The 24,499-nt window shown below is 37.4% G+C and overlaps 1 protein-coding gene across 1 annotated transcript in view; it reads left to right on the top strand.

The window, feature by feature from the left end:
* col14a1a (collagen, type XIV, alpha 1a) overlaps positions 1-24,499 on the top strand; it is a 194,361-nt gene that overhangs the window by 98,305 nt on the left and 71,557 nt on the right. Inside the window, exons 26-30 of the mRNA XM_041793294.1 lie at positions 3,357-3,473; positions 7,028-7,174; positions 11,700-11,774; positions 16,110-16,249; positions 20,165-20,288. Of these exons, the coding sequence (XP_041649228.1) occupies positions 3,357-3,473; positions 7,028-7,174; positions 11,700-11,774; positions 16,110-16,249; positions 20,165-20,288 (603 nt within the window). The remainder of the gene's footprint in view (positions 1-3,356; positions 3,474-7,027; positions 7,175-11,699; positions 11,775-16,109; positions 16,250-20,164; positions 20,289-24,499) is intronic.

The raw sequence follows: 24,499 nt of genomic DNA, 5'->3' as shown, positions 1-24,499 counted from the left end.
TATTATGATTATTATTATTACTATTGGAACGAACGGTGTGATCACATGCATCAGTGGTTGTTCATTGTGAAAAATTCAGTTGCAAGGTGTGAGCTGATGTTCCACCATAATTGTTAAGAGTTGACCTGAAATTGCACAGTGTACGCCCGGCTCTACACGTACAGTTTTTTGTGACTGATATTAGTGTCTCACTGACCAGCCAGGGTTTAAGTCAATGGTGAACTTTTGATAAAATGAGCCAAATTTCCACAGTTCCTTTTATTCCTTATGTTTCATGCTTGAATGTGACTTCAAATACTTCCAAGTGAACAAGGTAGACCATATCACCTCACTAAAGCATGTTTGAATTTATGAGATGTGTGCTGATTACTTCATGAAAACAAATATGATTCTGAGAGATAAGATGAAAATGTATGATCCAAACTAACATTGCTGACAAGCTGAACATAGAACATTTTTGGAAGTAAAAGATTATGTAAACATTTTGCCAGATTAGATGACTGTGCCTAGTTTGCACACATAGCATCTTAGCTGGAATGCAAAACCTTGTGTTTATTAAAAACCTGCCTTTACCGTGTTCAAACAACAAATCAGTTTAGTTAGAGCGAGCTGCCAGCCTAGCAAGGTTTCTGTCTGTAAGCAGACAACCATGTGCAGCTATACATGATTGTTTCTGTCCACAGTCATGTGTTGACATGTAAGTCGGTGCATGCAATGTTGCTTTTGCATTCCTGTATGTTTTAGAGTAAACATCTTTCTTCATATTACTGATGGAAGCATGGGCTTTTGTATGCATTATTCAAAAGTGTTTTAAATAAGGCACCTGCCATATGGTCCCAGCATTAAATATCTATTTACTGGTGCAGGAGCCAAGATTATTTTATACCATCAGCACATTCTGTTAACAAGAGAGGGAGAGAGAAAGGGAGGACAAATGAAGAGAGACTGGCTCCTGGGAGGCCTCTCTGCCTATATGGTTCACTGAAATCTCACTAGCAAACAAGCTGCACATATTGAAATTGCTCATAGTGTTTTGCATTTTGCTGCATCATACCTGATTTTTCTTACAAACAAAGGTAAACAACAAGCTTGACTAATTCTGCATGTTTATGATAAATATCCTCCTAACTCTACATTTTAACAGGAACTGTCAGTGTTGATGCATTTCAACTATTACACTCAATATGAATGGTGCATTGTTAATGTTATAGCTATAAAAACACCCTAAAAAGATGTGCATGTGCAACTTTTCTGTCTTATTTATCATGCAGATGTTGTAGCTCCAGCTTTAGCCTAAACCTGCTGACTCTGAGTATTAAAACTTTTTCTCCTCACAGTGTTGGTAGTCAATTCGTCAAAGTTCAAGTGGCAAATTATGAAGTTGTGACAGTATTTGAAATGTAATACAGATATTTTACTCTAAATGACTAAATTGGATCAATTTCTCTTAAAATAGAAATCATATAAGGCGGTGGTTCTCAACTGTTGAGGGACCAGGACCCACCTACACCCCCTTGTAAAAAAAATCAAGACCCAGATTTTTAAAGAAGTTCAACAACTCAAAATTTTAAAAGACAAATATAGCAGTTTGGACCCTAAATAGAAAAAGCTTGATTGAACAAAAGAGACAGGGTGAAGTAAACACATAATCACATAAATACAGAAATATATGCTTTCATACATTTTATTTTACTCTATTTTCCCCAAATACAATAGAAATGTGGTTATTTCTTGACTTCCCTTATTATCCTGGCACATCCGGCTTTAGTATGTGGGGGAAAGGAGATGAATAAGTTGGAATCTTGATTTAAAAAATACTTGTCATCACAGGGAAACAAAAAAATGTTTGGATGTACTGTATGTTCTCTTAGGGCTTCCATATAACATAGACTTTTTGTCACATTTTTTTCCTGGCACATATTTACGATCCACTGGAAACAACTCCCAACCTACTTTTGGGTCCCGACCCACCAGTTGGGAAGCCCTGAATTAAAGCACATTTACCTGGTAGTTAGGTTGCACTCCATGAATGCAGGTTTGCGTCTGGCCTGTGGCTCTTTTCTGCATGCCAGTCCCCTCTCTCTCTCATCCCTGTTTCTAATTTCATCTGCTGTCCTCCTAACCTGGCACGCCAGATGGATTTGTTTCACACATCCATCTGGTAAAACACTCACAGACAGCATTTGGAAGAGGGCAGAGCCTTTGAAAAAAAAAACTCTGAGGATGATTGGATGAACGTTCTGTCTGTCACATCTTTACAGGCCAATCAGAGCAACAAAACATGTGATGTAGCAGCTACTGAGCTGCGCCCCTACGGAAGGAGTAAACTCCATAGAGAACTGCATTATGCAAACCATGGCGACTGTATACATGACTTGACTTTTGTCATTTTTGAAAAGAAGACAACTCAGTGCTGTTCTTTGTTGCTCTTTTAACGAAGAAATGTTGTCAAGTTCTGATAAAACGCGTTTTACCAGCATCCATGCTGATCTCTTCCACCATAATTGCACCGGCCTCTTGTTGCTGCTTGCTTATGTCACAACTCTGCCGCCCCGAAAGTACTGCCCCTCGCCTCCAATTGGTCCTGTCACTTTCTAAAAGGGCCCAAATGGTTCAGACAGGAGCTTTGCAAGATGGATCTGCCAGTAACAAACACGGAAATGGGCATATCCATCTGCTTTGCAAGGTTACCGTCCTCCTCTGTAAACAAAGAAATAAAGGCCAAAAATTTTTAATCTTTAAAAAAGAAAAAAGATCGAAAACAATTTAGAGTATCTCTGAGAAGTGCCTTTCAGAGAGTCAGAGTCAGAGAGAAAAACATTCAGCTTTCATATAATCAATAGGGTTTTATGAAGAATAAGCTACCTGGATAAGCGAATTCAGACATAGTGACATTAGAATTGTGGTAGAAGAATCTTAGCAGATAAGTTAAAAGAGAAAATAAGCATAATCAAACAAGTTAATGGTTTAAGATGTTAACATTTTGCTTTTGGCAGTAGTATCAAATATCAGTTTATAAAACAATCCGCAGTACTGCCAGACTCCCAAAGGATTTAAAAAGGGAACTTTTGTTGACCTGAGTTAAACTTAGACTTTTTCATTCTGCTGCATGAGTTGCTGGTTTGGACTACCGTTACATATTCAAAAAGGTGTTCTTAATTAGAGTGCTAGTTCTGCTGATCAATAATTTGATTAAAGTGAATACTTAAGTACAATTGCCTGAGGTGTCTGAAAATTTGTAGCATTTTGGTTTGTGTGTGTGCGTGTGTGTGAGATCACACATTACATAGCCAGTTCAAAATTGTTTGAATCACAAAATAAATACTAACTCAGGCTGTCTTTCTGTGTAATTCCAGTGTTCCTTGGAGTCTCTGGCTTGTCAACATACCAGATTCGGCCAAACAGCATGTGCATCCAGTGGCAGCCTCTTCTACATGCCACATCATACAGAGTCTCCATACAGTCTACACTCAGTAAGTACTAACTATTTTTGAGCGCACCAGTGAATCAATGCGTTTATAGGATGATTTTGAGGCTGCATTCATTTTATTTGACTTGAGACAGGTTTGAAATCAATCGTAGTAGGGTCTTGATTGACTTTATATTTTGATATGAGTCAAGAGTATTTTTTTTCTTGTGGTTTGGGTCACATGTCTTAACAACAACAAAAAATCTCCACGTCTGTGTCTGGAGATATTTATCTGTCTGAAGTAAGCAGCAGTCCTAGAACATACTCCCAGACATTATGATCGTCATCTGCCCTCACCGACATCTTTGGCGCACCTCTTGTCATTTCAACATGTTTCTGCATTCCTTAAAGTGAGAAACATGATTCCTGCCAGACAAGTGACTGGAATACATATCAGTCAGTAAATCAGAAGGTTTACTGGTTGTGGTGTTTGGTGAGGTGGCTGGCTTGAGCTCCAAAGTCTGCACATGTGCCCTTAAAGATTTACAGCCTGTCCTCATGAAAATGTCTCCTCTGTTTATCATTAACACAGACGAGTCAGCTCAGGACTCTCTCAGTATGTTACATGTGTGCTGCTTATATATAACTTCCATCTGGATTAGCATTGAAATGGGCTTTGAGAAAATAAATCCCTTTCTGTCATTTTCACATTGCACTGGTGTACACTGTATATATATATATATCCATAAATCTCTCTCTTTCATGAGGGAGAGGAGATATAGTATGCATACAATTATTCCCCAGTATACAACATGGAAAAAATCTGCTTTGAGAACAGATCATGTGGCAATGTCAGAAAGAAACAATAAAAAAACATAGGTTATGACTCCAAGAAGCTGTTGAATGCAAACATTGCTAAAGTGAAAAAAAGAAATTAAGATTAGAAAATGATACAAAAAGAGTATGAAATGAACAAAACTGTGCTTAAATTCTGTTTGAATGAAGTCAGTCAGTAAGAGAGCGAAATCATTTTGTGATCAGCCTTCTGACCTTCACTTGTCCTTTAAATCATCTGGAATAAAGGGGACGATAATTAAACAAACAAGAGTCTATGTTGTTTACAAGGGAGTATTTTGTTGTTTAATTTCATGTGTATTCAGTAGGCTGTTGTGCAGCACAGTTTCATACCATATCTACAAGAAAAGACAATCATGTCTTTAAAAACTTTGTGGGTAAAAACAGTCACCTCAATAGGATTATTTTCTGTGTTTGTTTTATTATGCAGCTTCCTATAGCAAATCTTGTTTTGGTTCATTGTTGTATTAAATGAAAAAAAGGTTTTATGTGTAATAAATGAACCTGTTGACGTTGGCTGTCTGCCCCTTTTTATTTCCATGAGAAAACCTTTGTCTGTGTGTATTTTTAAATGTCAGCATGTGTTTAAAGGTCATGTAGAAGCAGGACCACATGTGGCGGAGGTGTTTTTTCAAAAATAACTTTGAGATGATATGCCAACAGAATTCATACACGGTATAACAATTTTATTTTCCTGTTTTCTTTTGATTTCAGAAGTGTACATCTTTAAAAAGTGGAGAAAACCAATGAAAACAATGAAAACATCCTGATAAGTTGATAGGAAGTTGAACATTTGTTTTGTCTGCTTAAAAGGGGACATGAAAAACAATATCAAGTTTATTTTTTGTTTTTTGTTTGTTTCTACCACTAGAAAACTCTCAATCAAAACAATAACAAAAGTTAACAAGTAGAGACTTGCTGCTCAGCTCTACCATGTACTTTCTATTTTGACTTGAGGACTCTGTTCAATTAAAGATGCACTTCATAATTACTAAACAGTAAGCCAACCTTTTTGTTACACTGATGAATTTCACATAATGAGGGAGAAAAATTGTGAATAGCAGCCGTCCTGGATTATGCTGTGTGCAACTTGCAAAGCATTCTGGGATTGCTTGCAACTTTAACCAGGACAGCTGCTTATAACAGCTTTCCTCTCCTGTAATGTGGAATTCATCCATAAAATGAAAACTGTCTTTTACTGTGTAAAAATGCACATTATGTAGTGCAGTTTTTGTTGAACAGACTTATCAATTCAAAACAAGTGAGCTACAGAGATGCCAGAGCGGTATGTCTTTAATGGTCATTTGTTGTTATGTTTTTATTTACATTCTGGGTCCGTCATTGTGGCAATTCCATGGCAGCTGCTGTAACATTAAACTGGCTGCTGAAACTAAGAAAAATAAGAATTTCTCTGACCTTAAATACTGTCGAAAATATTTCAGTCGATAGAGGTACTAAAAATTTATATAGAAACAGTTGTCATTTTTTGCATAATTGTGCCTTTCAGTAAGACTCAGTAAGAACCAGCGTCTGAGGTATTGAAAGACAGGTGGGACTATTAACCCTACTTTATTGATGCTGCTCAATTAAATTGTACCAGTCTGGTGGCAAAGAATCAGCTATGTGAAATTATCTGTTAGAGAAGCCTTTTTAAAATGTTATAATCAGCTCTGGATTATTCTTGCAGGGCTCACAGAGAATGATTGAAGGTTGGTGTTGATGAAAAGAAATCTGGTCAATGTAGACACTGGGAAGATTAATAAATCTGCTACGTGATGGAAGCATGAACATTTATCAATATTTTGTCACTTCTTTCTGAACTTAAATGCCACACAAAAAGCAGAAAGAACCAAACATCTCTCTTCCATATTCCCCCCCTCACATAGTTCTATCTCAGGCTCGTCCTCCTTCCTGCCTGAGCTGACTGAATATCCGAGCTGGTGTTTAGAGATTTGGTTTAATCCACACAGAGCCAACCAGCTGCTTAAACACCTTCTCAAATGGATGAGTGCAGCCTTTCGTTGACAGCTGTTTCCCTAAACTTTATTATCTATGGCTCTTTCTTGTGTAGAGGACGAGCTAATTTGTCTCTCTCAAAGATTACAGACACATTAGGAAATAGAATTAAACTAATGAATCCGACAAATGGCAGCTATTACTGCATGTGTGTGCGCGCTTTACACTTTCCATTTTTCCCTTTTTGGCTGCCAACATCATTTCTCATTCATGTTTTTTGGCAAGGCCTTCCTCTGCAGCTTTTTGATGTCAAAACTAAACAGAGATTTTTTTAGTTTTTGCAACAAGATATGTTTAGAAAGTTCTAATTTTATTTCTTATATAATAACATAATAATTTCCATGGTAATTGAACTGAAATGTAATGTTAGTTTCCTTTTTGCTGCAGAAAATAAGTGGATGTGTGCTTTTCAGTTTGTGACTTTAAAATCATTAACATATTACATTTTGACCAATATCTGTCAAATGATGAAAATGCAAAAATAAATTTATCATATTACATCTCAACTCAGTTTAAAACTATTGATAAATAATGATCATTTTCATTTAAATGCAGGAATTTTACAAAGTTTTGAATTTAAAATTACCTGAAAATATCCATGTTACCTTCTCAATAATGTGTCATCTTAGTCTTTAACAGTCCTTGAACAAAAAACTCTGCTGAAACAGAAGTTTTTGAAGAATTTAGAGCTGGTGGATTTTTTATTCTACTGTGAGCCATGTTTAAGTTTTTGTTTTTTCTTTGCAGATAGTCAGAAGCAGGAACTGAGGCTTGGAGGTGGTACTTCCCGACAGTGTTTCTACGACCTCACTCCCAGCAGCCAATACCAGATCAGCATTCACACCCAGCTGCAGGAGATGGAAGGACCTCCTGTCTCTGTCACAGATATGACACGTATGTCACAAGACACTAGGTTGTGACCAAAGATTTTACAGGGGGTGTCTGTAGCTCAGTGGTAGAGTTGGTCATTCTTTAGTAGTATGGTTGTGGTGGTGGCGGTGGTGATGGGGGGGTTGATCCCAGGTCCGGCAGTCCACATGTCAAACTGTCTTTTGGCAAGAACCTGAACAACAAATTGCTCCCAGTGACATTAACATTGGTGTGTGAATGTGTATGACTGAGATAAGTTAATACTGAAGGCCATTTTAAATGCAGTTTTTGCTGTTATGGCCCTTTTCCACCTGCCCGTCTTAACCCTACTCTACTCGACTTGACTCGACTCTACTCAGTTTGTGTTGCATTTCCACGGGCGCTGCACCTCATACCAGATACTATTTTTTAGTACCTGCTCTGCTCTGGACCCAAGCGAGCTGAGCCAATACTAAAAGATGACGTCGATTGACTGCCGGCCACTGATTGGTTAGAGAATGTTGTCACCGAAGAGTCATGAGCGCGACGCCCGACACAGGAATCAAACCCGCCATTTTTAAAAAACGACAACAGGTACTAGGGCTGGTGGAAAAGGTAACCAAACCAAGTAGAGTCGAGTAGAGTAGAGTCGAGTCGAGTTGAGTAGGGCTGGAACTGTGTAGTGGCAAAGCGCCATGATATGGCATTTGATATGAATGTAACATGTAGAGTGCCCCCCTTTTTGCCATCCATCACCTTCTTTGATCCAAACAGGTGGGACGGATGCCAGCCTTTGACCTTACATACAGTGTCTGGTTTCTCTCTCTCTCTCTGTCCCTTTCCCTGTTTTTCTCTCACTGAGAGGAAAGAGGCTGCTGTGTCACTTCACTGGTCAGCTAAGGAGCTGTAGTTGATTTGTAGCACATAACCTGAGGGACCAGCAGATTTAGCTCAAAATCAGGGTGAAAGAGAAAGATGAATAGTTGTGGTCTAGGACTCCCACTGATACAAGCACATTTCTCAAACAAGTTATGTTGAATAGTAAGCTTTCTAACTGCTGCATTGTTGACTGAAACAAGTGTAGAAATAAACTCTTGATGCAACATAATCGCTGTTAAAGTTAGCAGTGAAAATACAAGGTATGGCTTTTAAATAAATAAACCGTGCTTATGAGGATAAAACCATGTGGTTCACAGTCACACTGAGTGATTCATATTCAAGTTTGGGTTTTCACACACAATTGCTGTAAGATGTCTTTAGTTTACCTTTAGCTATTGATTAAAGGGCACATGTTTTTGCCAAGGCATCGGAAAATAATTAGCTTAAAGGTTAAGTAATGCACTAACTTGAAACTTCTGGTGAATTTGGACAAAACAGCAGCTGAATCTTTCCTTACATGTCATGTCCACGTGTGTTTGAATGGCACAAAAGATTCAAGCAAATGTGTGGAGACATTTTGGAACAAATTCACCCTTTAAAGCCTGATACCTCAGAAAATTCTCATTGTTGGAATTGAGATGTTTATTTAACCTGCTAACAAAATTCAAAAACAAAATATTGCCGTAATATTTCAAAGTCCAAATATATTTTTTGTATTATATTTGATACGAGATTCACTGGATGGCATTTTTGACTATCATCATTATTGGTCATCAATCAGAAGCTTAACATGTGTAGCGCAACGGGCCGTTGAAAACTGCAGTGATAAGCTTAGCAAAACAAACTGCTTGAGCACCATAGAGTCCATTGTCAGCTCCAAAATCTGAAGTTCTAGCCACAGTTAAATGTGCCCAGTTTGTTGTCTGACAGCAGGCAGAGCAGAGACACACACTCGCTCCGCAACGCACACACACACTTATCTGTGCGCCGTGTCCAACACTGTCAAAGCTCACATGAGAAAAAAAAAACACAAAACGATAAAACAATTTATTTTTTTAAATTACAGCAAGTGTGGTATTGACTGAAAAATCTGTCTTGAGTGTTTTAAATATGGATGTCCTTAAAGAGGATGAGAAATAGTTTAAATTTACTGATGCAGCTGTTTAGATTTAGGTCTGTTACAAACTGTTTTAGAAGTACTTTCAATATTATCTAAATGCTTTTAATTATTACTATTATAATCGAGGCAATGAGAGCAAAGTGTAGTAAAATAAAGATGTGGTAGAATATTAAAATGAAAGGTCTGATTTGGAGAGCATTAAAATGTACAGTTAGTACAGTTTGAGTCAGAGTTAGACAAGATAAACTGTGTAAGCATTGATAGCCTATTCAGTACAAGAGAAGTTAGTTTAAACATTTCTGAGTAGACTTGATTGCGTTGCAATTATGACTTTCTGCTGTATAAAGGACATAGTGTCCACCCTCTATTTTTTTCCAAATTTAAAAGAAGTGTAAAATCTCGTCTCGTGTCTCGTGGGCCCAAATCCCATCTTGTCTCGTCTCTTGAGATAAGTGTCTCGTCACACCCCTAGTTGTGTGCGAATACCAAACCTTTAATATATAACACTTGTTGTGACTGTGAACCATGTAGTTTAATCCTCATAAATGCAGTCTCATTATTTAATAGCCATACCATGTGTATCAGTATTTGACCTAATTGCACTAACACATAGCTGTTGGTATAGGGGTGGGACTTGTGTAATCACTTTATATTCTTTTATGTACAGAATGTAAAATAGAGGATTAGATCTTATATTATGACCACATTTTATCTTTAACTAAAATAAGGTTAAAGATAAAGGTTTTTGCTGTGGATACTGATGACAGATCATCTGAGTGAGATTGGCCAATATAGATCACATTTTATGTAGTTGCTGGTTTATTGGTTGGTAAATCTACTTAGCTATGTAGTTTACCAGAACCTTACACATCTAATACCGCAACCTACTAATGTGTACAACAACATGCTTTTCTTACTTTGTTCAACAGAGCAGTGAAAAAAAACCCAATGCAACAAGCATCCTACAGTAATGACAGCTCAGTCACACAATGTGATGGTTCATTAATTAAATGGGTTAATTTATGTGAATAAATTTACAGTTGTAAGTAGGCTGAAAAAATAAAAGGCCTATTCACAGGCTAAGCAGTACAAATAGTCTCATAAATAAAAGGCATATGTCTCAGAACATAAACTCGGCTGCATTATGCAACTGATGCAATGATTTTATATTGCTAAGAAATCTATCACATTTCACCTCTAGACAGCTGTATTCATTCAGGTTCTTTTTCTTAAAGTTACATTTGAACACGTTATCATGACCTTTTATTTACCTTAGCGTAATGGTTATTTTGCATTAAGCACATTTATCTTGTCGGTTTTGAGATAGAGCTGAATGCAGATTTTAGCAGTAGATCACTATTTTTATCTGATGGGGTTTACAAAAAAGCTCAGGGATTTACACTGCTGCCTCAAGTTTATTAGGATTACTGACCCAAAAGAAGTGAAAAGAATATTTAAGTTAACAGCCAGAGGTGCTACTTTAAGGTTTGCTTTGATTCACAATGCTTATGTGCTTGATAAATATTGGCTGGCAGTTACAGAACACTGTACACACTGTGTTTAAAGCTTCAGACACCAGAAATTTGACTGCAGGGTATCAGATCAGTGCTATAGTCATAAATCTGACCATTGATCATGCATTTATTTCATAGAAATCTGCAGATAACAGCCATTTGGTGATCACGGAGTGTATCTTTACATAGATAATTAATAGTAACTGCTATAAAATTTGAATTTCTCCGTTTAAAATGTTGAAAGGACAATGAAATTAAGTCAGAAATATTATTATATTTGTGAATATCTTGTTGTTTCTCCCACTTTTTAAAGTCCACTAGAGTAAAGAGAGATTAAAAATAAGGTTAAAGCAGGTGTAATGTAAGAAAAAAAATAATTTGATTTCTCCTGAACCAATACCAAACTTCAGTAACTTTAGATTTTAGGTTCAGGGACAGTCATCATGCTGTGCCTCTGACCTTAGAAACTCAAACAGCAAGTCCTCCTCTGAGGGCAGCTGTAGATGTTTCAAAGATGTTTTTCTTGCTGTACTCTGGTCTGACAGAGCCCACTTCTTTCTGCAGAGTAATTGGCTCGGCACTGTGAAAAACCGTAACCCGGGGCTGTTTTGACTCTAAAAAAACAGCTCCTGGTCAGACAAACACAAGATGGATGAAAACAGAACTCCTGCTGCCCCCATCCTATGGAATGAAGGGAGGAGAAATACACAGAAGTAAAGTTAGAAGATAAAGTCTGATTGCTGTAAATCAGTGGAGGAAAGAAAGATAAGCTGAACCAACCACCGCAGCCGGATTTCTTGTGTATTTCATGTAGGTTGTAAATACAGATTGTACTAGAAATCTTTTTTGCGTAAAGGGCCAGAATTCAGCTCCCAGAGGAAGGAAGAGGATTAGAAAATGTTCAAGTTAATAGAAAAAGACTGCTGCTGTCTCTCACTGTATGTGTGTGAGTGTGAGTGTGTGTGGTCAGCAGATAAACCCAATGATGGTACCACTTGTCACTGCCATGGTGATAGATGACCTTGTCTTGTTCCCCTCTGTGTGTATGTGTGTCCAGTGCCAGCACCCACCCAAGCTCCAACAGAACCCCCGACCACAGAGCCGCCCCCCACCATCCCGCCTGCCAAAGAAGGTGAGCAAGAAGCCTGCCACAAACACATAATTAGTTTAACTAGCATTGTAGTTTTTATAGAATTAATTTTTTATGGTGTGTGGAGTGACATGACATCATTGTTCATTATTCATTATAAAGTTTATTTTTTCTTTTTACTGTGTGAAGTTATTCAGGCAAACTAGTAAAGCATTTCTCTCTAATAATAAATATGTCATTAACTAAAATTATGACTCTTTCTGTCCAAATGACAAGTATGTGTTTAAGTGGCACTCATTTTTGATTAAGTTCTAATGATCATTTTGTTTTTTGTACATTTTTGTGAACTTTTCTGCACTTGATAGTTGTGTAAAACTCAATAATGTAGTTAAGGATATAATATTCAGGTAACTACAGTTTGTCTGAGGAAAATATCATTCTAAACAGGATTTGAAAAGTAGTAAAAAGACTTTACTTTAGTGAAATAACCTTGATAATGTCACTCTGTACTGTCTGCACATTTGTGAACTGTAAGATACAGAAACATCAGCTTGGCCTGTAAAGAACCTTTGGTGTGTTGGGTTGCTAAAACAAGACAAGGGGATATTTAGATTTTAGCCAAGCAAAAGGAACATTGTAAAAATTCTTAAATGTCCTCCAAACCCATTAAAAAAAGGGACATACAATTTAAAAAACAATCAACTATATGATGCTTTTTAAAACAATGAAATCACATTACCATCAAATAGGACAAAGACAACATATCAACTGTTGAAGCTGAGGAATTTCATTGTTGTACTGTTGGACACCTTTAAAGAAATTGAGATGCACATTGGAAGTCTGTGAGACCAATGCAGTATTCTAAAACGGGAACTTGCAGTTTATTAGCTTACTAGCTTTTGGGCTACGGCAGTTTCTGTATAAAACACACCCAGCATCAGACCACTCAAAGCACATACAGTCATGGACAAAAGAATTGGCACCCCTGGAATTTTTCCAGAAATACATCACACTCCCAGAAATTGTTGCAATCACAAATGTTTTTGGTATACACATGTTTATTTCTTCTATGTGCATTGGAACAACAAAAAAAGCAGAAGAAAAAAGCAAATTTTACACAAAACTAAACAATATGAGCCAGACAAAATGATTGGCACCCTTTTAAAACTGTGGGTAAATCATTTTATTTCAAGCATGTGATGCTCATTTAAACTCACCTGTGGCACTAACAGGTGCTGGCAATCTAGAAGTCACACGTGAAGCCAGTTAGAATGTGTAAAAGTTGACTCAACCTTTATGTTTTGCCTGTGTGTGTCACACCAAGCATGGAGAAGAGAAAGAAGAGCTGAGAATTGTCTGAGGACTTAAGAAGCAAAACTGTGGAAAAATATGAACAATCTCAAGGTTACAAGACCATCTCTAGATATCTTGAAATTCCTTTGTCCACTGTGTATAATATAATCAAGAAGTTTATAGCCCATGGAGCTGTGGCTAATCTCCCTCGACGTGGACGGAAGAGTAAAACTGGCAAAAGAATGCAACGCAGGATAGTTGGAATGGTGGTTAAACATCCTCAGTCAACTTTCACACAGATTCAGGCTGTCCTGCAGCCTCAGGGTGCAAAAGTGTCAGCTCGAACCATACGTCATCATCTGAATGAGATGAAACGCTATGGTAGGAGACAGAGGAGAACCCCACTGCTGACGAGCAGACATAAAAAAGCCAGACTGGAGTTTGCAAAAATGTACCTGAGTAAGCCTCAATCCTTCTGGGAGAACCTTTTGTGGACAGATGAGACTAAGGTAGAGCTTTTTTGGAAAAAGCACATCATTCTACTGTTGACAGAAAACAGAATGAGACCTACAAAGAAAAGAACACAGTCCCTACAGTCAAACATGGTGGAGGTTCAAAGATGTTTTGTGTTTGTTGCCTCTGGCACTGGGTGCCTTGACTGTGTGCAAGGAATCGTGAAATCTGGAGACTGTCAAAAGATTCTGGACCGCAATGTAGGGCCTAGTGAAAGCTGGGTCTGCGTCAGAGGTCATGGGTGTTCCAGCAGGACAATGACCCAAAACATACCTCAGAAAGCACCAAGAAATGGTTGGAGACAAAGCGCTGCAGAGTTCTGAAGTGGCCAGCAATGAGTCCAGATCTAAATCCCATGGAACACCTATGAAGAGATCTCAACTGCTGTTGCAAGAAGGAACCCTTCAAATCTGAGAGACCTGGAGCAGTTTGCAAAAGAAGAGTGGTCCAAAATTCCACTTGAGAGGTGTAAGAAACTTGTTGATGGTTATAGGAAGCGATTGGTTTCGGTTATTTTTTCCCAAGGGTGTGCAACCAAATATTAAGTTGAGAGTGCCAACAATTTTGTCCTGCCCATTTTTTAAACTTTGTGCAAAATTATGGCAATTTTGTCTTTTTTCTTCAGATTTTTTGTGTTGTTCCAATGCACATAAAGGAAAGAAAAATGTGTATTCCAAAAAAATTTGTAATTGCAACAATTTCTGGGAGAAATGGTGTATTTTCTGGAAAAATTCCAGGAGTGCCAATACTTTCATCCGTGTCTGTACAGTCCACTTACTGAAAAACTGTTACACTTCCTCTCATAGGGTACCAATGCCAGGTGATGTGCCATTTATCTTTAAAAATAAAGCATGAGTTATGTTTATGCTAGTCAAGGTTAAAGGAAGTTACCATTTTAACAGTGACAATCAGTTTAACCTTACAAAGAAACGCAACAGGACTCATGAAATATAGAAAATCTGAACCTTAACAATACCAGCTTAATGAAAAAAGATAACCAAGATAAATTTATTCAAGCCATGGTAGCAATAAATAGGAAAGGGGTTTGCAGGCTGACCCATCGCCTCCAGCCTAGACCGTCCCCCTCCTGTGTCCCTGTCTGATGGGCTCAGGTGAAAGCGCACCACAGACACCAAGTCTGAACAGACACACCTGCTGAGCCCGTCTGTAAGCATTTCTATCGAAGTTTGTGACCTTTGTCAGACCAATTCCTCCGTCTAGAATGACAGGCAACCTTTACAACAGACAGAAACAGTAAAGACAGAAAGGAGAGAAACCAAAGGGGTTCATGTTTGTTTAAGACAAACAGCGGTAAAAACAGGAGGAGAATGAAACAAAGCGATGGGCAGCTGGATGAGGAAAACGGGCAGCTGCAGTTTAAAAGACAAGAGGGAAATGATGATGATGAGTGGATGAAAGTGTCCAAGACAGATAATAACAGACAGAGAGAAAGTAGAGCTCTCTGTAATATCCTCACAGCTTTTACCCGGTGCTGGGTGATTATGGCAAAAATCAAAATCACAATTAACTGAACTTTTTACCTCGATTATAATTAATGAACGATTATTCCACCCCCAACCTCCGACTCTGTTTGCTCTGTAAATATTTGTATCATTTTAAAACAAACAACAGAAAGAAACAGGCACAGAGTAACAATTTGTGGTTGTTCATTGAAATATTTGATCAAAACACACATCAGCTAAAATGAAAATGTCTTTCGTAAAAAGTCGCATTTACATCAGTTAGAGGCTCTAAACGGCGGTTTTGATTTTTTTTTTTTCGATTAATCGCCCAGCTCTACTTTTATGACAGCAGCATAAAGCCCTGTAATCAAAACATTTTCCAGCTGACCTTTAACTTCACATTTGTAACAAGTATGGGTAATCCACTTAGGAAGTTCTGTGAAAATGTACGTTAATAGCATTTGTCATTAGTAAATTACCAGCACAGTAGAGTAGAAGATTGCTGTTTTTTGTTGTTGCTTGAAGTGTTTAGTCAATTAAAGTTTTCTTTCTTTTTTTTTCTCTTTCTTTCTTTCTTTCTTTCTTTCTTTCTTTCTTTCTTTCTTTCTTTCTTTCTTTCTTTCTTTTTCTTCTTTGTAAAGACCTGGAGTCCAGAAAATGTTAAAATGGCAAAACAATTTAATGGTAGCAAAGTTAAAGCCACAGAAAGTCAAAGTCACTGCTGGAGCAGGAGTATGAATGATTAGCTTGAAAAAGCAGAGAAAATAATAAAAAGCAGTCGATGGATATAACTAATTTTGGAGCTAAAATCAGTTGAGAAAGTTAGAGCAAGTGCACCATAGCTTTTAATCTTATAACCTCTGCAGTGTGAAAACTAATCAGAGGAACCAGCCTTTGCATATTTACCCTTTCGCAGCAGATGTACATTTGTAGTGCAGTTCTTACTATGCATATTTACTGAGTCTGAATATATCAGCCAGCCAGTTAACATTCAAGTAATGCTCTGTCCTCTGCTGACCTTCATTCTGTATGCAATTACTTTTTAAAATGCAGAGACAAACAATGTGCTGACTAAATCTATATATCTCACCCTCATCTATTCCCGTAGTTTGTAAGGAAGCCAAGGCTGACCTGGCATTCCTGGTAGATGGATCCTGGTCCATTGGAGATGACAACTTCATGAAGATCACACGTTTTCTCTACAGTACGATGGGGTCACTGGATCTGATTGGACCGGACGGCACCCAGGTCAGCTATATTACCACACCCACACTTATATCAGGGAGAATATGAATGATCAATCCCAAAGGAGGAATACAGAATAACACAGTTATTAACACACTCTAATGCCCCCCCCCAGTGTATCATCAAAGACAGAGAGGTTTCAGATTTAAAAATGCAGAACTGACCATGCAGGTCTGAGTAATTTTGCAGCGAGTCTCCTTGGAGTGCTGCTACTCATATTTATGACTACTAATGGTTCTTGTGTCTAGTCTAAGTGTCTTTGTGTAGAGAAAATGACTGTATGGTCAATCCATATCGTATCATAAGTTAACCAACAGAAATACAAATGTGCCTTAGGCTTTAATTTCCGGTCACTCACTTTGCAATTTATTCTATCTGTCTGAGCCCTTCTGAAAAATGCATGGGAAATACAGAAGCAGAGTTGGGATCCAGCCAAAAAAAACTTATAGTAAAACTATAAAACTGACAAGAAAAAGAAATTATATAATAAAATGGTTACAGTGTAGAGTAAGCATGTGTTTATTTTCATGTTCTTTGGCATAAGATCCCCCATGATAAATACTGCAAACTTGTCTGGATTCTTCTTTAGTTTTTGAATGTGCCAGTCTTTGTGCTTTGCTAACACAGGACACGGTCAAACAGAAAAACAATTACATCTTTCTAAGCTTTAAGACTCCTCAGTTCCAGCGAACCCCCGTCCTCTGCCCTTCATCTTTTTCTCCTCTCTCTTACTCAGTGAAAGAAAACTAAAGACCATGTAGGTTTAATTTTCTTTCAGATCACTGCAAAATCAAACCTTCATTCAGTAGGAAATGGATAATTGGATATAGGATGCTGTGCATTTATAATGATAAGATTGGAGGCTGATGCTCTCCAGCTTGAGCTCTATGACTGCCTGTCTTTGTGTCATCCTCTTTGTTGCATTCAAAGCAAAAATAGAAAATTGCTACAAAGTGCGTTTGCCTATACAGTAATAACCTTGATTATATGACTGAACTCTGTGTCCTTTTGGCTTGTGAGCTTTGCACTTTTATTTTTCGGAGAAATGCTGCTGTTGCAGCAATCGATTTTGGGTCTGAATTTCACCCAGTTTTCTTTGGGGTGCCTCCTGATTAATTAGCATGAGCACGGACTTTGGAAAAGTTTCGAGGAACTTCAAACCACCAGAGAGTTGATCTTTACTTTCTGGAAAGCTGATTTTAAGTTTCAGCACAGTACTAATTTTTACTCCTCTAATTATGCTGCCATTATGTTTTCTGCCAGAAAGCATTACTTCTCTGGCAGGTCCAAGTCTAGATGCATCTAAAGATGGAATAAGGACAAAAACACTGAACATTCCATCACCTTTATTTAAAGTGGAATCATAAAAGCGAATTATACCATGTGCAGTTTTTTTTTTTTTTTTGGTGCATAAGGCCTAACTCTAGAAGTGCCCGTCTATGTTTAAAAAATAGTTGTTTTTGTCACTGTGAACTAATCTCTTTCTGCTTCCTGCCCATATGACCTCCCACGGTGTCAGCAGAGCTCAGCTGCTTCGTTTGTCACACTGTGGAGCTGCTTGCTAAACCCTTTTCTCTCATTTGTGTACTGTCTTCTGTTTAGCAGTTTGCCTCCCTCATGGTGCCCCATAACCCTCTGGCTTTGGAGGCTGCAGAGAGCAGAGAACTGGCTGTTATGTGAAAGAGTTGGCTGGTAAATGTAGGCCTCCCTGAGCCAACAACAGCACCATTAGCAGAACTGAGATAATGATAGTTGTTTGCCTCTCTAAGAGTTAGAAAATTAGATTGGTTATAGCTCTGATTTTGGTGTTAGGTTAAATACAGTATATATTTAAGCGGGGCACAGATGGCCCTGCAGTTAGGCCATGGGCCCATATATTGAGGCAACAGAATTCAGCGAGACACATTACAAGGCTGTAATTGTATAATACAAAATAAACTTTTATTTCACATGTGAGGTGGAAAAAGTAAAGACAACCGGGTCTTAGTGAGGTCTAAAGTCTGGAGTAAGTGACCTGTTACTCACACATACAGCTAAACCATTACATGTCATATTAGCTTCTTGTGCAAGTAAGATTTATACAATTTAATTTTTTAGGCTGTTTAAGCGCTCTAATTTTTACAGAGGGGTCTGGCTTGCAGACCGTTTATCTCTGATGGGCACTCTCAGAGACTGTTAATCTGAGAAACTGTATACCTCTGAAAGGAAGTGCTGTAATTTGCCTGTAAAACATAATTCCTGTTTTAGATTTTTTTCTAAATTTAACTTTATTCATAAACAAAGTCGGGCAGTAACATTTATAAAAATCCACATTACAAACATTACAAGCTTGGCAACATTTCATAAATAAAATAATCCCAGATTAGATTATGTATAGACCTGTCTAGAAGTAGTAACACAAACAGTGGCTTGCTTTAGCTTCATCAGCCTTAGCTAAAGATGACATAGCTAAGCTAGTTACCGAATTACCTTTACTAAGCTAATATATCTAAGTTAGCTCTACCAATGTGGGTTTTACCAAACACTGCTAAAGCTAACATAGCTATGTAGATAATGTATCTACGTAGCTTACATAGCTGCTTTTTGAGATTAATTTTGTCATGTTAGCAATGTTGCTCCGGTTTCTATTGCTAAGTTAGCTTTAGCAATATGAGCTTTAGCAAACAGAATTAAAGTAACTTAGCAGTGTAGATGACGTAGATGTTAAACTTACATACAGTGCTTAACAAACAAATTTATTAGACCACCTGTCATATTTGTCTCAGAAACCATCCAACATCATGAAGTGCTTTAATGCGGACTCTTTCATTTTCAGTGAGCTCTGAACATTTTACCATTTTGAACAGGATTTCAATTTCAAACTGAATTCACCTTTTTTTACCCAAATTTGAGCCGGCTCAATGGGCTTCTCTGAGAAGTCAGAAATTAATCAAGCATAACATTCAACCACTAAAACGGATTTTTCTGTTCAGGAATGCAAGTAAATAACTATAATTTGACATGTTAATCAAGAAATAATAATGTGCTTTACTATTTTTTCTTTTTTTTTGTTAATCAATACATTTGAAAATTCATGGATAACAATAATAATTATATTTTAGCATTAAAAATATCATTTGGGTTAAACAGCTTCTACATATTGGTGTATTAACCATTGCAGAAACATAAAAAATGATTTTGGTAATTACCAGTGCTGTTAATTTCAGGCAGCTGTAGCATAAACCTTACTTTGGGTGGTGGTCAAATAAATTTGATAAGCACTGTAGCTGCTTTGTGAGTTAAGTAACTCTGTTGTCTTTGTAGCTTATACAGCTAACAGAGCTCTGTAAGCAATGCTTGCTGCAGTAGAATGTTTGCATCAGAGTCTTTTTCCTGTTAGCAGACTTTTAACTCAGCTTTATTAAATGTTCTGTAACCAGGTTTTGCTGGTACAGTTTTTAACTTTCAACTTCTGGTTTTCTAACCCTTGCCTAATCTTTACTGTAACCGTAAACAGAAGTTTTTACTTAATTTTATTTCGAAGTTTTAGCGTGTATTTCCACTCTCAGATGCTGTGCATCTCAAAGGAGTATTTTCCGTTATTGTACAAAGGCAGCTGTAAAAACATATTGTTGCTGTTCAGGACAAATGCAAAAATTGAAGATGACAACGAGGGAAGTTATGTTTTATGGACCCAAACAGCCGACATATGGCTTCGTTACACTCACATAAAACCACATCAGCTGCTTTGCACCACACAATGGATTTGGTTGTTTTTGTGACTGATGTGAGCGTGAGTAGATGAGGATAGCATTTTCTTTTTCCGCAGGCTGATGCATGAGCCTTTTTTGGGTTCAAAAGATCAGTTCACCCTTAGTAATGTGTACGGTTCTAACTAATTTAGCCTGTATTATTCTGTCTGTCTTCACCTCTCTGCAGGTAGCCATTGCTCAGTTCAGTGATGATGCTCGGACCGAGTTCCAGCTAAGTTCCCATGGCAACAAGGAGGAGCTGCTGGAAGCCATACAGAAGATCAGATACAAGGGAGGAAACACCAAAACAGGTCAGAGCAGTTCATGTAACAGACTGATGTAGTTAAAGTTTGCACTGTTTAATAAAAGATGTCTGTTCATTTGTACTCACCACCAGAACAATTAGCTGCAAACCTGTAAAAAAATTTCTGAAGCCAAGTGATAGATTTTCTCTGTTTCATTGGAGTTGAAGGTGTCACATTATTTTTCATTTTCAAAGCCTATAAGAACATTTTGTCCATGCTTGTTTGATATTAAAAGTTCATTCTCAACCCCAGAAGCAGCAGTCGGCAAAACAATCTCACCACAGTGTTCATTAGTAGCTGAGTTCATGGCTACTGGGCAGACTCTTTTTGTTTTATAAGATTGTGTGATAAAACTGAGACAGAGCAGAGCAGCTACTTTACAGACCCTGTGGTGAGACATTTTTTTTTTTTTTTTTTTATCTGACGCTTCCAAGTTCAACATGAACTCTAAACCTTAACTCACCAGAATCAATCAAATGTGAAGAAAGTATGTTGGGAAATTTGGAATATCTCTACTGAAGAGTTAGGACTCTTGTCTTACATACTGCACTAAAGAAAGACCAGAATGTGGATTAAGATACACAAGCGTTGTTATGAATCTGTCATCAGGTCTTTGTAGAAGCTGTCATGCTGTGCTACTAAACATAACTTAAAACATGCATGTGACTTACTTGTGCTAGGATGTGGCCCAACATCAGCCCATACTCATCATCTTCAATACTTTTGTCTTCCTCTGACTTTTTAATTTCTCTTTTTTTTGTTTTTCATTTTTACTCTTCTTTGCCCTTCATTAACCGCCACTACTCCAACTCAACCTGCTAGTAATAAGGTTTGTATATAACTTTACTGTATTTGATTATGTTTTGACTGGAAAAGGGTCCCTGCCTGGATCATGTTCACAAACATGTTCTGTAGTTATTTATTTTACCAGTAAAACTCTGGAATCGTGTACAGGTTTAGATTTACAAATATATATGTCTAAGAGGATTTCAGCTATGAAGAGAGCACGACTTTTAGACATAAAAATAACTGTATATAACCTGACAAGGTTGCTATGTCTGAGCTCATCACTCCACTAGCAGACATTGTATAACAACTCACAATACAAGTTAGCCCCAGCCCTTATCTCTCACAAACTCATGATGAAGCGGGTTGGCAGAAGAACGAAATATCTTTTCTATCATGAAAAGCTCTTACTGTCGTTTTTACTCTTCATTTAATACAGAAATGTGGTCTAGTTCTGATAAAACGGCTGCTACATTGTAGCTACAGCCGAGCTAATGAACACACTGTAGGCAACTAGTATGACTAAACCCCAACTGTAGCTAACGCCTAGTTCTCCTTAAATGAGACTGATTGGTCGATTAGTGTTTGGTTCAACACAAATTTTGTGGATTGAAGCTTTTCAAGGTGGATTTGCCTGATGACAGAGATGGAGTCTGGTAAATCCATCTGCTTTGCAAGGTTAAACTGTCCACACTCTTAAAGTAATACAGTAGTGTAATTCCTTTTGGCAACTTTAGCATTATTCTACTGTCCTATATCCCTGCTGACCCTCACTGTACCAAACTGGCTCGATCTCTCCAAATACCAGCAAAAAGCCCAATAACAAAACACTCTATTAGCATAACTGATACTGATGGATATATGCAACATCAACTTTTTTGTGTTGCATGCAATGTTCATTACTAACAATAATTGAAAATGCTATCAGGTAGATATGACATTTTCACACAAAACATGAATGCACATTTATATGATTTGTGTGTGAATTGAATATCTTTAAGCAAGACTAACTCCTCCTTATTTGCTGTCTCTTTGTTTCCTTTTATATATCCTCATTTTTAAATTGTGCCTGCTCGGCATTTCTGCTATTGTTTAGGCTTCCTCATATCTTCTATTTTCTCCTCTCCCTTATCCCCTTTCTCCAATATTTATTCTGACAATTCGTAAAGTGTGTCTTGTCTCTTTTTTACTTTGTATAGTGCAGCCTGTCGCTCTTATACACTTACATCTGTACTATTTTGTAGCCTCACAGGTGGAAGAAGGTGGTTATTTAGCTGACAGGGCAGAATCTGTGTCTGTGTGTGGTCTAGATCAAAAACCTAAAACAAACTGAAAATGAACTACACATTTCCATCCTCCACATGTTTGTAGAGACAACACCAGCCCTAACAAGGTTAGGTTAATATTCACAGATATTTCTCTGTCTCTCCCTCCTCCAAACTCTATGTTTCTCATACACACACTTTTCATAAACACACACACAGTGTGAGCACACGAGCATACTCAGCATGGAATTAATCTTCCTCAGTGGCTCAGACATAATTCCTGTGCTTTTGGCTGTTTTTGTTTTCACCACAGGCAACTAAACAGCTTATTTTTATCCAGATTTTTGGGATTATGTCATATTTTCTATGACGGTTCTTTCATTTAATAGGATACGTTTTTTAACAGGTGAAAAACATTTTAAACCTGATGGCATTTTTCTCTTCATACATGTTTTTTGTCTGTTTAACAGCAAGAAAAGATTACTTGCCCAGTTTTTATAATAATCTGTCATGTTTGTAAAATTTCCACTGCTGTGTTTGTGCCGTGTAACCAATTCTGAATAACTTGAGAAAATGCAAAAGAATGACACTTCAGCTGTTTATGTTTCTCCATAGTTGCTACGGTTTTGGTAATAAAATCAGACATTTTGTATATAATGAAGACAACTAGAGGATTTGGCCTTGGCAATGACCTGCACTCTCAGTGTGACTTTCCTTTAGCTCTAGTATTTATGTAACTTAATCATGCATTTGTTGTAAATTTTTGATTGTGTTTGTGAGTCATAATGCTGGTATGGTACTAAACTATATAGAGACCCACATAAAGAAACCTTATTCTATATTTCCAAAACAAAAAAGCCTAAATCTGATGGTTCAGTGCTTTTTTAGCATCAAGTTTAGGGCTTGCATTATCATGCTTCAGTTTTTTTTGTCTCTCCAACCCAAATCTACTCCTCCTTTTTTTTTATTCTCAGACCTTATGTTCTCCATAGAGACCCCATCAGGGCCTCTTGTGTCTTAATAACCCAAAGCCTGCAGAGAAACAACTGTAGCTCTCCGTCTGTTTAACCTTCAGCCTCTGGCAGATACATGTGTGGATGCAACTGTTAGCCAACACAAAGCTCTGCAGCCTTAATGGCTTTTTTAGGATTTTACTGTAAGTGGCTTGCTCACTTTATATCCTGCTGCCTCAGGTCAGGCAAACAGACTGAAAATGCATTTTACACTGTGTGTAAGCTTCAGCATTGAACTTGAGTGAAGAAGCTCAGATCACTTTCAGAGAGAAAAGTTTTTCTTGTTTTTTTGTTTGTAATCACTTTAATTTATTTTCAATTCTAGTCCAATTTCAGGTAGCAACCCTTCATTACATTTTTGCCAGTGTCTCACATGTAATAGCTGCTCACCATCCACTATCTAGAGGTGTTGCTACATCAGTATGTGATGAGAACTCTGTTCAGTGGCTTACAGCATTAAGCCTGCTCCTTCTACCCATCTTAAAATGTAAATGATGCTCCATTCCTTTAGACACTGTTTTTCTGTTAGTGTAAATGCAAAGGTGTCAGAGTGCAGCAGCTGATTTGACTTTTCACCATGAATTAATTTGTTAGGGTTTAAGTGAGCCTCTGGCCGACCTTGTGAATGATTGATTTAATATCGCCCCAGTTGCAACATATACTGTACTCTGCACGGTGTATGAGTGTCTTAGAAGGATTTTCATGTTCTACATGAGTTATTTTGTTAATCCCGTAATCTGCTTGCACAGTATATTCAGATTGAAAGGAGTATGTGTTTTCTGAGATAATAGACTAAAAATATGCACTGTGTGTTTCCCTTTTAATCCTTCAACATCCCATGAAATCAATGCTGGTATCTAATTTTTTTAAACCAACACTAGAGTCTTCTATTCATTCCATGTGTTTGTATAAGGCAGTACAAAAAAGAAAGAATTTATAATGTATTTGAATTATATTTAAGAGTTAAGAGAGTTAAGAGTTAAAATTTCCTGGAAAACAGCTGACATGTTAATGAGCAATCATGAGAACTAAGTGTAGATAACTAGGACTGGAGAGACATGAAGTCTTTGTGGATATTTTATTTTCAATAGCAACTGTGGTTACAGTTAGAATTAATCAGAATATTTTGACCTCAAGTAAACATTTGTTGAAG

The sequence above is a fragment of the Cheilinus undulatus genome, linkage group 8, assembly GCF_018320785.1.
Source record: "Cheilinus undulatus linkage group 8, ASM1832078v1, whole genome shotgun sequence".
Lineage (NCBI taxonomy): Eukaryota > Metazoa > Chordata > Actinopteri > Labriformes > Labridae > Cheilinus > Cheilinus undulatus.
Note: the sequence above shows the minus strand (reverse complement) of the source record. Positions and strands in the feature narration are given on the sequence as shown.